Source organism: Salvelinus namaycush, chromosome 22 (assembly GCF_016432855.1).
Source record: "Salvelinus namaycush isolate Seneca chromosome 22, SaNama_1.0, whole genome shotgun sequence".
Taxonomy (NCBI): domain Eukaryota; kingdom Metazoa; phylum Chordata; class Actinopteri; order Salmoniformes; family Salmonidae; genus Salvelinus; species Salvelinus namaycush.
The window spans coordinates 22,962,467-22,977,078 of record NC_052328.1 but is presented as its reverse complement, the minus strand read 5'-3'; the positions used below and the strand labels follow the sequence as shown (position 1 = coordinate 22,977,078).

The 14,612-nt window shown below is 38.5% G+C and overlaps 2 protein-coding genes across 2 annotated transcripts; both read left to right on the top strand.

Moving 5' to 3' along the window:
- The first annotated feature begins 3,645 nt into the window (after nucleotides 1-3,645).
- LOC120017442 (homeobox protein HMX3-like) lies at nucleotides 3,646-4,922 on the top strand. Its single transcript, XM_038960189.1, has 2 exons — nucleotides 3,646-3,934; nucleotides 4,312-4,922. The coding sequence occupies exons 1-2, from the start codon at nucleotides 3,646-3,648 to the stop codon at nucleotides 4,920-4,922; spliced, it is 900 nt and encodes a 299-aa protein (XP_038816117.1).
- Nucleotides 4,923-12,018: 7,096 nt separating this feature from the next.
- LOC120017441 (homeobox protein HMX2-like) lies at nucleotides 12,019-13,860 on the top strand. The gene is made up of 2 exons (XM_038960188.1): nucleotides 12,019-12,289; nucleotides 13,316-13,860. The coding sequence occupies exons 1-2, from the start codon at nucleotides 12,019-12,021 to the stop codon at nucleotides 13,858-13,860; spliced, it is 816 nt and encodes a 271-aa protein (XP_038816116.1).
- The last annotated feature ends 752 nt before the right edge of the window (nucleotides 13,861-14,612 follow it).

Below are 14,612 nucleotides of genomic sequence, written 5' to 3'. Positions count from 1 at the left end.
CACAGTGGGTGCGCCCATGCCCAGTCATGTGAAATCCATAGATTAGGTCCTAATGAATTTATTTAAATTGATTGATTTCCTTATATGAACTATAACTCAGTAAAATTGTTGCATTTAGATTTTTGTTCAGAATACTTTGCATGCTAGCTAACCCTTCCCCTAACCTTTTAACCTAAACTCCTAACCTTAACTCTAACCTTAACCCCTAGCCTAGCTAACTTTAGCGACAACGAATTGGAATTTATAACATATACGTTTTGCAAATGCGTAACATATTGTACAAATTGCATTTTGTAACATATCATACTAATTTGCATGTCCCGGATTTACATTTACTATGCTACGTCTACCCCTGAGTCCAGATTGCCGAGAAAGGGCCTTATTATTTTTTTTACCAATGTCTAGCAACCCAAAGGTTGTGTGTTAGAATCTCAACTACTTACTACTTTTGAACTACTTTGTACCTTAGCATGTTAGCAAACCATTCCCCAGCCCTAAACCACACTTAAATGTTCAACCTAACTTCTAACAATAACCCTAACCTTAACCCCTAACCCTAACTCCTATCCTAGCTAATGTTAGCCACAACAAATTGGAATTTGTAACATATCCTACGTTTCGCAAATTCTTAACATATGCTACAAATTCCAATTTGAATTGCCATTTGTAACATATCATATGAATTGTAAATCATAAAATATCATACTAAATGGATGATGGACATCCACAAATTAATACATATCATACTAATTAAGTGTCCCGGATTTACATTTACTATGTTACACCTACCCCTGAGTCCAGGCTGCGGAGAAAGGGGCTTATTTTGCCTAACACGTAATATGCCTTAGTTGGGTTTTGGATTTCCTCAACTAAAGTCCTGATGGTATGTATGCCCTATATCAGCAACATTGCTGACATTGTATTCCACATACCTTTGTTGCAATAAAATATGTGAAATTGTATTGTAGGCCTAACCCTTTTCAGGAAAGGGAGAGGTCAGGTTTAGACTTATCAGCCTATCTTCAGCCAAGTGCTTTTATCTATGCCCATTTGGCCACAGGTGTGCAACAATGCCAACAATATCATATTCAATAACACAGAATAGGCCTATTGTTTTCTACAGGCCTATACCTTATCAAGCTCTAGAAAATACCATATATAGGCCTATGCTGCATTTTTTGCATGCAGATTTATGTCTTCTTCTGACATCTTTGTACAAAATGTTTGTGTATTCCACAACCCGTTTCAAAGGTGTGCATAGAAAATATATAGGCTTAGCTTATGTTCTATCAGGTCATGGATGGCATCAAGTAGGCTACCTGCGATCAAAAACAAGTAATACGAGATGGTAATTACATAGACACAGGATATCTCCACTTGAGCTGTCATTTAGGCCTAAATGAGCATGTGTTAATTATGTAAGACCACCTTAGACCTATGCAGGAAAAATAATCTCCATGCCACTCAATACAGCCTTTATCCTGTAATGTATACCATTCATGACTATGGTTGGTTGGCATGGTCACACAAGCAACAGCCCTGTATACCTACAACACAGGGTACATTGACCAATAACTCGGATTTTTCAGGGGGTGCTGCAGCACCCTTACTTCCCGCGGCTATGCCTATAGCCATGCTGAGAAGTCTTTTAGTGCTTGTTCGTCTCCATCTGTGATTAAGGTCCTGCATTTAGCCTTCATTGCCCACAGAGGACGCTGTCCTCTCGTTATTCATCTACCACTGGACATGCGTTAACAAGTCAATTAATTTCAATGAGTGAATATATACATAGGTTTACCACATTTACAAAGACTGAGGAAGGAATTAACTAAATCGATTTGGTAAAAATGGATGACTATATTCGTCACAGAAACAGTTTAAAAAGCTGCATGTTTTAGAAATCCATAAAAATAAATATGATTACAATTTCTCATTAATGACATATTTTACAGTTGGCCAACAGTGACTGTTTCTGAGACCATTTCAGAATTCATTTCAAAATGTATCGGCATAGAAAATTGGCACGTGTTCAGATCTCTGATAAAACAAAGTAAACACGCATGCCTTTTTTTTTAGTAAACCGCTGGGTTTCATTTGACTATTTAAGGGGGTAAATTCATAAACTGAATGTTTTATGGTTTACCTTTATTGAACGTCTCGAGCCTGTGTGTCCCAATAAGCAATGCAAATATATACAACTTGACTACATTTGGAGTTAGGCAAGTGATTAAACATTCACATCCAATTCACAATCATTTGATTGCAACATTATTTTAATTAGGCTATTTCTACATTTAAATATATATTCCATATTTTGTAAACCTTTTATAAAAGTGATAATGTGGACATAATTTACAACCTTTTTCAATAGAATTTTGGCAAATAGTCCATGGGGAGAAAAGTTCATTAATTTAACTTATTCATCCTAAATTGTGTCAAAACATGACACCTGGAGGGAAATTATCTTGTCTGTTTTGTAATGACGAAGGTTTGTTTCTTAATCTGTGACACTATAATAGCTAGTATAGAAACGTAGCCTAGTTGAATGAATTGTATTAGTGGAATAGGCCCTATAAGGAAATATAAATATTTTGCACAATATTAGTTTGCGTGTGGACTATTATGGGAAAATGTATTTTTATTTTATTTATTAGCCTAGGTCTACTGGGAAATAATCAAATTGTTTTACCAAATGTGCCCTAATACACAATATCCTACTTTGTTGTAGGCCTTTCTTCATCTGAGGACATGAGCGTCTATTTTGTTGGTGTTTGAGTTGTGGAATGGTGACCATTGTAAAAAACTTACATCCATAGGCTTACAGTGCATGCCGAAAATGATTATTGCTCTTCCGGAATCTAGGTTATATTATCAATAAGTATAAATCAGACCACAAACAAAAAATCATCTAATTCACCATAATGTTTTCGTCTCCCCAAACCCGTGCATCAAAATATGATATAGGCCTACTCTGCTGGTATTGGATATAGGCTGTGAACGACGAAAGTAATTTGCCTATTGTACTTTCATCGATGTTTATGCCAAACATTTTGTGCTAACAACTCTGTCCTCATTTGCTACCTAATTTGACTCTATAAGACCAATAACACAAGGGCGTAACAGCCTACAACCAAAACGCAAAGTGAGGGTGGACTTCGTTGTTATCGTGTAGCCTACACCCCCACTCTCTCTCTACCTCGCTCTCTCTCTCTGCCCGTCTCTCTCCCCCTCGTTCTACTTCCCATCTCTTCCTTAATCCCATTTGCCATTGTACGTGCCCAATCGCCGTATACTTTCCGCATTTAACTTGGATGACATTTTTATTTCATCATTAGCATCCGGCGCCAGACTGACGCGGTGGACACAGTTGCATTTTGACAAAGGAACGCACAAGACTTGGATCCAATACTGATATTATTTTGTCCTCTCTGAAGACTATTTGCTTTTCTGATCTGTTTTTATTTTTTACGTTCTCGATCAGCTGCGTAATCAAGAATATATTTCACATTTAAAACATCGCACAGAAGGACAGTTAGTCCTACCAGTTTATAATATCCCTCTTTCTAAGTGAGACTTTGTTAATTCCAGTCTTTTAACACTTACATTTGTGGTCTACGGCATTCGGACCACAACCTCCAAGCAGCAATGCCCGAGACGGCGCAAGAGACGTGCACTCCGGTGAAAGACTCTCCCTTCTTCATTAAGAACTTACTTAACTGTGATAGTAAACCATCCAAACCGAAGCCCATCTTCGCCTCGGCAAAGGCGGCGTTTGAAGGGGGCTTTTCCCTATCCCAGGTCGGGGACTTTAACTTTCCTCGCTTTGAGTTACCCACACAGAGGTTTGCTTTACCGGCGCACTATCTGGAGCGAGCCTCAGCATGGTGGTATCCCTACACGCTCAGCGCAGCCAGTCATCTACACAGAACGGAAGGTAAGCCCATGCACTTCTGATTGTCTTCTCTTTCTTTACCTTTTACATGATTAATCAGAACGTATAATGTGTGCGTAATTTGTATAGCGGAAATTGCTATGGATGTTATGGGCTGAAGGACATTCAAACAAGGATAATCATTCTTGAACTACATCCATATCCTCATTTTAGGGGGTCTTGTATTTTATGTCACTTATGATAAGCATTGCATTCAGTTAGGCCATTGTTTGTCATCATTGTAAGTTTCTCGTCGAGGGTATGTTCAACTCAAAGGTATAATAGCCAACTGTTATTTGCTCAAGCATATCTAGTAACAACGAGGCATTGAACATGCAGTCACCTTTATAACCCATATATATTTTCTGTCGTTATTTTAGTTGCCGAGAAGGCAAGAGCAAGAGACTCTTCTCCAACCTCAGGCACGGACCGCGACTCGCCAGACCTGGTGCTCAAATCCGATCCAGACGGCAAAGAAGACGAGGACAACAAAAGTGGTGATGAAATAGTTCTAGACGAGAGTGATTCTGAGGACACAAAGAAAGACAGTGGGGTAGACGACAGGAAGAAAAACGAGGACAGTGACGAAAAGAAAGCATGTCGAAAAAAGAAAACACGCACCGTGTTCTCTCGGAGTCAGGTGTTTCAGCTTGAGTCCACCTTTGACATGAAACGCTACTTGAGCAGTACCGAGAGGGCCGGATTGGCTGCGTCATTGCACCTGACAGAGACACAGGTAAAGATTTGGTTCCAGAACAGAAGAAATAAATGGAAGAGGCAGCTTGCCGCTGAACTAGAGGCTGCCAATCTGAGCCACGCCGCTGCACAGAGGATAGTGCGAGTGCCCATCCTCTACCACGAGAACTCTGCCTCAGAGACTGGCAATGCAACCGGCAACGTTCCTGTGAGCCAGTCGCTCCTCACCTTCCCCCACCATCTCTATTACTCTCACCCAATCGTCACCTCTGTGCCACTACTCAGACCTGTTTGAAAAACAAGACGTTGGTATCTATATTCCTAACTCGTAGGCCTACAGAACATTACACAAGACAACCTAAAACAATATTTTTCTAAAGAAGAAAATACAAATTTAAAAAATAGTCCTATAATTTCTGTTAAAGAGGATATATTGTGCATTTTTATATTAGGGTGAAGTTTACATTTTGTCTGGCATAATTTCACGCCAATAGCATATTGTTCTTATTAAAAATTAATATTAAGGAGTTAACACTGCCCCAAAATACATTTCAGGAAGTCTGCCCCCCCTTCAAATGAATGTAACGTCTTATGATAGCATTCTAGCGCATGGGGTCGTAGCATTTGACCCCAACTGATGTTTTCATTGTGTTTTCTCTTTTCTCAGCCATTTAGGAATATCGAATATCGAACGGGCTCAACACTCTTTACTCAAAGCGCTTTAAAAGGGGACAATCAAGATACGCTGTTTTATGTACAATATAATTGTAGCTTATAGGCTTATTGTTTTTGATGTACTGATTCTAATTTCTGCTTCCTCGACAATGTCCTTATAGCACAATTAAGAATTGAATGTCATTACTTTTTGTGTTTTTGAAACAATAACATGGTGTACAAATGTATATGGATATATTTAATCGAGTCAATGAAATGAGCTACCTGTTGAAGCTATTCCTTTGTACAGAAAAAAACAACTTTTTGATATTGTATTGCTGAATTCTGTTGTGAAATAAATGGAGATTATTCCATTCTTAAATATGTCGAATCAGTGCGTATTCAATAATCTAATTGGGTGTAGTATACAGTCTATTCCTAGGGCATCAATTCTGAAATGTTATATTTTTGCCAGTTTGTCTCCCAAACAAATTAGTCTATTGTCGACTTTCAAAACGTCTTCATGAACAGGGTTGATTGTTGAATAATGTAAACAAATAGCATACCTTAACAAATAAACAAACCTTTATTATAGACCCAATATAATTGTTGCGAATTTCAAAATGAACATGATGTCGTGTGTGAGATGAAATCAGTATACTCCTGGCATATACAAAGAAGAGGATATTCGTCGTCAATTCCCTTTACAGAGGCTTGACTGGGCCTATCTAATTACAAGTGCTACTGGTCTCGAGCAGACCACGTGTCCTACACTCTTCGGAGACACACTGCCATAGCAGTTGTTGACTGAATTAGATTATTTCAGTTGAGATGCCAGGCATATTATATACAGTATATTGAAACAATTATCCTTGGAACAAACACGTTGGAGGTGGTGAGTAGGCCTATACCATGTAGCATAAGGACAATAGATGAAGTTTGAAGGAATCAACATTATGCATGATGCATTGTGCATATACATTGGCGCAGATTCACAAACTAGCTAAACCCACACACTAACCCATTTTTATTTGCTATGATTATTACTTAATAGTGCAGATTGTATTTGTCATCCATATTGACTGCAGAACTAAATACAGGTAGGCCTACCCGAAAACCACGCGCTTATTTTGGGAGTCCCATCAATTATTACACGAATAAAGAACATAAGCAGGTGCGTAATCAACCTGCTGTTATGCACTTTAAAAGTTGTTTTACATAAAAAATGGCTCGGTCAATTAGATGCGTAATTGCCACCATCTTGACGAAATTATGGGGCAATGTGGTCTATTCAAAAGAGAAAAATTAATTGCCTAATTCTAGGCTATTCTAAAATGTGCGTGTGTGCGTGCGTATGTACGGCGTAAGTGCATGCATGTGTGCATGCGTAGCTCCTTATAGGTTCATGTTTAACATTTAATTTAAAAAAACATTTTTTTAAAATTTTGCAACAATATTCATATTACTTGTGGATGCAGCCTTTATGACCGTCTTCGGTAATGGTGCACTAGACGGGTGTAGGCTAATTATCCCACCAAATGTGCCCTTCATCTCTCACCTAATGGTTGTATTGTTTATTTTTCCTATGTAGTTTCACATGGATCAGCAATAGATAGAGAATTGGGGTTTGCTCAATTCGGTTTCATTTTCTAAGTGTTTAGTTTGGTCTCATACATGTCTATGCCAGGTCGCAGTTGTAAACGAGAACTTGTTCTCAACTGGCCTACCTGGTTAAATTAAGGTGAAATAAAAGATATTCACACACCTATGCCAATGTCTCCGTAGTGCTCATGCCTACAATTCACCTGTGGAATGTTTCTGACGTGGAGCATTGCAAATGCTCGAATAGATATGCTACCTTTTTGTTGAGTAGAAAACCTTTGGTATCTTGTGAAAAAGTTTTCTAAAGTATTTCGATCACCATGGGCCCACATAAAGGTTTTAGGAAGTTCAAAAGTTTTGATAGCCTATAGGCTATGCACGATAAAGCTTGACGCAGACTCCCCCCTCAAACCCTCAAACGATATTTTGTGGACTGACGTTTTCCTTTTAATCCATAAGGAAATGTACTTTGTTAAATCGTGTTTCACCTGTTTAATGTCAGTCACTCATTCCTATATTTATTTTGGACGATATAAATTGGCTGAAATGACACACAACATTAGCCTATAAAGTTGCGACATAGTTCACAAATGTATTATCTAATGTTAGGTGGAATAATATCAATATCAAAATGCAAAGAGTTGACTATATGTAATTACTGTTGAAGATAACTTTATCATTTTATTCAGCATTCCCTCCATCTGAGTAGAAACCAGTCAACTCTTTGCCTCAAAGGTCGTGTTCTGCTTTTGTCTCTAATGCAGTTATCGAAAACAAATCAGTAGCTACTCTATGATGACCGCACCACTATACAAAGTGCGCATTCAAATATCGTCTGATAATCACTAATGTATTGACGTATTATATCATGCAAACTCATCACGAACCCATTACAGAGAACTAATAGATTGATATGGTGTTCTTCCCCGCGCTGATATTGATCAGCAAACGTCTGTAAAATATTGTTACAAATAAGGGCATTGTTCACGGGCAGTTTTGGTTGCGCTCATGACCTTGATTTGCGCGCATGAATTGAAAAAAATTGCCACTCGATAATGTCCATTTGTAGAACATCTTTATGCAAAGGAGAAGGGGCGAGAGCAAAAATTTGATAAAATACATTTGCAGGAACGGGGCAATGGACATAACCGCGGGCGGCTCAGTATATTACATTAAAATAGAAAGTTGAGTGCTGATTTTAAACAGGGCCCATCAAATGTTATAGTGCCAGTTAGGCCTACAATTTTGATCAAGTGACAACAGTTGAAGTATTTTCAGCCCTTTCCTGAAACCCTGGGCATCTGTTCCCGCATGTGATTCATGCGAAAATCTGTGGAGATATTTTGGTGCAATTACTTGACTTCATATAGGCCTAGGCAAACGTTAATTGATCTTAACATATATTCGATATTTTCAATTGTTTGCAGGCTTGTGGTAATGTATAAACAATACATAGATTACATAAATATACTTTTTATCATTTCAAATATATACACATTTCCTATGCAAATGAATTCATATGTTCTTACATAGGCTACGCCTATAGGTGAGAAGCGGATGCTTCAAATCCATCTACTAAACTCCGATATGTATGAGGAGATGTCTTGTGTAGTGCTTGCTGTCAAGTTTGGATGAATGCTCTGCCAAATTGGGCACATTTGATCATCTTACTAAAACATCAGTTTAGACATATATGGGATTGTAATGGGACTCCCTACAAACACGCCACTCCGATTCAAGTGATTTTCGTAGCAGTAGAGTATTTTCCACAACCCTAACCCTTTTCTGTAACCCTTACCCTTTCCCCTAACCTGCTATGTTAATTATCCTAACCTGCTGCGTACGTTCTGCTATCCTGCTACGAAAAAGTCGTAGCTGTATCGAAGTGGCGTGTTTTTAGGGAATCTAATGTTGTTATGGCCTATAGAAACCGCAGAACCAATAATGCAACACATTCTTGACACTTACTTATTTTTTAGGAAACGGAAATCTTCTTTACAATAGTATCCCATTTGCTTTCGTGATTGAATGCAAGCATCAGATTTTCATCAAAGTTCTATTAAGTGAAACATAGGTTGCGGGGCACCGTCTGATTGGAACAGTTTAAATTTTAATTGTGTTTTTAATTTGACATATAGTTGCTGTGAAGAATGACACCGAAACGCCAAGGGGCGGTCGATTTTCTTAATTTCTCCCCGAGGAATTGATGAGTCTATCAGGGCAGTAAATTGGAAAGCCATTAAAACTCAATGGTGAGGTTGTTAATTGGAACTTGATGGATAGGAGCCCTTGGATAGGCTATACTGATCCAATCTTCTTGACTTTCTGTTTTCCAATAAATTACCCAATTCATTTCCAACCTCAGATTACATAAATTGTACACCTCCAGGGCTCGCGCTCTGCTTTGCTCTTACGACCGCTTCGACCACCCCCTCACACACACACCCTCTCTCTCGCTCTCTCTGCGATTTGAAAAAAGGAGCAGGGCTCAGATCCTTGAATGAAAATCGAAACATAATCAACGTTTATACTTACAAAATTTATTGATATCATTTTCTCTGGTAATTTCCTTATTTTAGAGTTGGACACGTCATATATCATAATACACACGTGTAGGGGTCTTTGTTTAATATTTATCGAAGCTTGATTCTTAGATCAAAGCTGCTCATAACTTCATCTGTCTTTCTAAGACCTTTTTCTCATAGTAAAAATCTTGTTCTGTTATTGCAGTAGGGCTGCCATACAACACCTATCATTGTGATAGAGCACGAATTTAGACCGCGCCATGCTGTTTCTGAACATGTTTTCTGCAAATCAGAGGGGTAAATTCAGGATCTTCAGACACGTTACCGTTTGGCATATATTGTATAGGCTTAAAGTTAATGATAACGCCATTTAGGCCTAATTTCTTTTGATATAGGCCTATCGGCCATCATGAAAATATATCTTCAGATTTGTTTCAACATCTGGAGTTTAATTGGTATTCAAGTGTCGGATTAATTATGTAATAATTTCTTGATAATGATATAAGGGTATAAATAAAGCTTAAACAGACATTGCTGCTTCTGACAAAGGTCTTTGTTTGAAAATAGCAGTATAAATCGTCCCATTTAACTGTAATGGGAGATTTCACGCATTTATGTGTAGTCACCCTAAATCCAGTGCAATCTGTGACTGCCCTCATTCATATATTACCCCATTAAATGTAGCCTATATCTTGATGGGCACATGCATTCTTAAAATCGTTTAACTGCTGTTGGGCTAAATTCGTGTTGACAATCACAAGATGGGTTTCACTATCATCACCATCGTCATCGTTACTCCTTCCTCCTATCAGAGGATTAACCAAAACCACAATACAAAACAATATTGAACAGAAAATAGGGAGAAAGGCCGGGGTCGTCATCCCATCCCGAGGCGGAGCAGCACGAGGGTTCGGGCCCTGACATTATGATTAAAGCTGACCATTTGTTATGTGTCTAGGGTCCCTTAGAAAGAAGTAACGAGGGATAATGTGCTAGAACCACGAACTCAAACCCCGCAGCTGCCCCACCAGACACCGTCAGAGAGAGAGAGGGAGATGGGGAGCGGGGGCGCGCCCCCACCCTCCAATCAATTAGTCAATCAATTAGCAGGCCTCCACTCCACGCGAGGCAGATTAGCTGCAGTAGGCCTAATGATCAAATTAATTCTTAATCGCAGATAATGGCCGTGGAATGACTTTATTATTTTCAGGATAAAATAGTTAGGGTTCCATATTAGTTCCAGGAACAACACCCAGGAATGTATGTTGGATTATCTGACCAATTTACCATCCACAAGGCTAATAGAATACATGCCATTTCTTCCATGAGGTCATTGTGTAGTAGGCCCCTACTTGTGTCTACAGTTGACTGTACAGATAACATGGTTTGTATTCCCCCCTGAGGGTGTGTCAATGGTATGCTATTATACCATTTGAGCTAAGTGTGTTAGGGATAAAGGTTTGTTATTTGAGGGAATATCGCAAATCAAGTATTTTACACTATATAAAGTGAAAAGGTTTAAATTGTTGAGTATTATATTAGATAGACTTAGGGAGAGTCATGACCAAATCAATTTGCATGCCGATGTAAAACATGTAGAATATATTATCTCCATTCACTTCAAAAAGTATTGCAGTGAAATAACAAGGGTCTACTATAGTGTAATAATTTGTTATTATGTTGTCTTGCAATATATGTGAAAATATTAATTTGTAAAATTACATCAACACAATATGCAATACTTGTGGTTGAAAAAAAGGAAAAGAAAAATCACTGATGTTCCCTCATTGAAAGACTAATGGCGACAAACATGGTTGCACCTGTTTCCCATTTCTCCAGTCTATTGTCCACTTAAAATGTAGTCAGCCCCAAATATTAGGTAAGCCTATGTCAAGTTGTCAACATATCACACAAAAACAAAACAAACAAAGCACAACAATACACAATATAAGACTCGTGAATTAGAAACCTTTACCTACACAAAATCCATTGCCTAAAATATTGTCAATTTTCAATCAAAACGTCCAATTGAATTGATATAGCCTAATAAGAGACATGTTGCACCAGTTTCTAAACAAAAGGCGATTAATATTATGTTTATGCCAAAACGTATTTTGTTGTATATGTAGCCTTTTGAAGTAAATGAATAGCCTAACATCTGTGATGTGCTTGTTCCATTATGCCTGTTTGTCTACCTTTACTATCGGATTCAAAAAGGGACGTAGGCTATATGCTCGAATAAACGACAGCCTGTAGTTATTTGTCCTTAGCTCCTTTCATCCTATCTCAGAACCTTGACATGAGTTTGAAATTTCCGGGCTTAGTTTGAGCGTGTGATTGGCCCACGCAGAGCTTACCTACATGCAAATGAGGCAACGCCACAATACTGTCTTTAGTCCAGAGCGCGTGGATGTAGACCAGGAATACATTCATGTTCCCTGAGCTCCAGGAAAAAACAACCCAAGCCCCTCAACTTCTAAAAACGGTTTTCTAAAAAATACTATTTCCAAACTATTTTACGCAAGAGTTGTGAGTATTCACAGACCAACAATACGAGAAAAATAACACAAAAACTAAGATATAGCCTAATCTTACTGTTATGAATCGAGAATGAGTACCACAGAAGACAGCGGAAGCAAGTGCTCGTCGGCCCCAATTTCCAGTTTCACTATTCAGTCGATATTGGGCACTTCGTCGGAGAAGCCACGGTCGGGGGTGAAGGAGAGTTCCAAGGGACTGCAGCTGGCGAGGAAGCGCTCGCTGTCGGTGTCTTCAGAAGAGGAGTGCAGCGGTGGGGAGGACTCTGCAGACTGTTTCTGTTCGGATCGTGGTCACAGCGAGCCATGCAACCGACATCAACCACTAAATTTTTCATGTTTAGGTGAGTAGATCACTGAATGTAATTTGTGTTTTGCGTAAAATGTAGGCCTAATTATTTGTTGCTTTTAGATTTTGCTTGTATTTATTTCCCTCGATGACATTTTGTATTCGAAAATATAGGCTTCCAAAGTAAAAAGGTGAAATAGGCTACATAATGTATACATCGATGTATTGTATCTAACGGGACATTATTAGTATTAGGCCTAGACCAATTATTATTATTATTTGTATTATTAGGCTATTATTGTAGCCTAATAATAGGTCAACAATAGTGTAAAGTAGGCTAGGACTAATGATAAACGTATTTATGATAACCTTCGGCAGAAGTAGCCTAGTACGTGTTGCAGTTTAAGCTTGTAAACTTAGATAGCCTATGTTTGTTACTGCAGATAGTGGGTAGGCTATCACTTCACTTTGTTTAATGTGTCGTTTTACTGCTACATCCGCGAACAGGGGAAAGGTCAAATAATTAACAGGATGTTTCCCCCGTCATTCCAAATTTAATCGAGTCTGCTAATTGATTAAACCTTTTTTTCACAATGACTGCATTTCGTCAATTGACCGTTAAATGTAACCTGATTTAATTAATATTGTGCACCAGGCATAGTCAAAATTAAATTGTTTATTTAAAAGAACACTTACAACCTTTCCACTGCCGATGAATGAGTCAAAGTTCACACTTAATGAACTCTTGTACTGAGTATCGAATAATGTTATTGTTTTAACAGGGATGTTCTCAACTTGGGTAGACCAACACAAAGCATTTGAAAAATAAGTGTGAAACCTTTGAGACATATTCAACATTTTGAGACACAAAATTGACAAGCTGATCTAAAGGCAATATAGACTAAGGCATCCAGTATCTTTATGCGATGCTTTATCTTGAGGATAGGCCTACATCATTTGTCAATTTTGATAGGCTACAGATGATACCGAGGAGGACATTGGGAAATCAGTTTGTTGAAATATTTTGACACATTTTCTTTTCTTTCCGACACATATATACTGGTCTTTTTCCTTAATGCAGGTTCAACAACGGGACTTATTTCAGTCCGTGACGGGATTGCACGGCGACCGCACCTGACACAGCCTCTGCTGCAGGATTACAAAGAGGAACAAGAGAGACCATGCAATCCAATGTCACCTATTTCCGAGAGACAGACAGACGGTGCGGACAAGCAGAGCAACTCGTCCAAGAAGAAGACTCGTACAGTCTTCTCGCGGAGTCAGGTGTACCAGCTCGAATCCACGTTTGATATGAAGAGGTATTTGAGCAGCTCCGAGCGAGCCTGTTTAGCATCTAGTCTACAGCTAACAGAAACTCAGGTGAAGACGTGGTTTCAAAACCGCAGGAACAAATGGAAGCGACAACTGTCGGCGGAACTGGAGGCCGCGAACATGGCACACGCTTCCGCACAGACACTGGTCGGAATGCCGCTTGTTTTTAGAGATAGCTCCCTGCTCCGGGTACCAGTTCCAAGATCTATCGCTTTTCCAACGCCACTATACTACCCTGGCAGCAGCCTACCAGGGTTACCATTGTACAATCTGTATAACAAGATTGAATATTGACTTAATGCCTGTGATGAGAGTCCACAAACATAACACGTTAACACACTACAGTAGCCTACATTCGTATAAATGTCTGGCATAACTCATGTCTATTATATCACTTTATTTGTTGAAAATATATATTTCTTATTATGCAGCAACTGTATGTTTAACAGGAAGCAACAAACGTATCTAAATGTATAAAATACACCATGTGTATAATCATTATTTTGTACCTTGATTTTGCGTTCTCCCTCGTTTAACACGTTAAATTGGTGAATTTCGCCACTGCAATACAGATGTAATCAAGTGGACTATGTTTCCCAAACGAATTCTGGATGCATAAAAAAAAAAACGTTTTCAATTGAATGTGAATATGAAATATTGAGGTCCAAGACGTCCAACTACCTTCATCTGTTAAGCTACTAGAATAAATTGGGTTTATACATTTGGGGATAGGGAAGTTCAATCTCGTTGCTTCCATTTGGGGAAAATGTCATTGTTTTTATTGTAATCATAGGCCTACCAAGTAAACTACTCATTCAATAAATTTTCTATATCAATGAAACGTGGGTTTGGATTTATTGTACATTTCCTGATTTAGTTCTTGTGGCATTCAATCCAGTCTTTGAAAATCAGGGATGGAAAAATGTATTTCCTAATTGTACAATGGTCAGGCTAGATAAAAATATATATATATATTCACACTGCAGCTCAAGGATTATTAAGTAAAAACTATTTGTTCTGTTTTCTGTCAAACTTTCTGCCATGGA

Coding starts and splice junctions, on each gene's coding strand:
- LOC120017442 (XM_038960189.1), top strand. CDS start 3,646: ATGCCCGAGACGGCGCAAGAGACGTGCACTCCGGTGAAAGACTCTCCC. Junction 3,935..4,311: donor TCATCTACACAGAACGGAAG/GTAAGCCCATGC, acceptor TCGTTATTTTAG/TTGCCGAGAAGGCAAGAGCA.
- LOC120017441 (XM_038960188.1), top strand. CDS start 12,019: ATGAGTACCACAGAAGACAGCGGAAGCAAGTGCTCGTCGGCCCCAATT. Junction 12,290..13,315: donor ACTAAATTTTTCATGTTTAG/GTGAGTAGATCA, acceptor TCCTTAATGCAG/GTTCAACAACGGGACTTATT.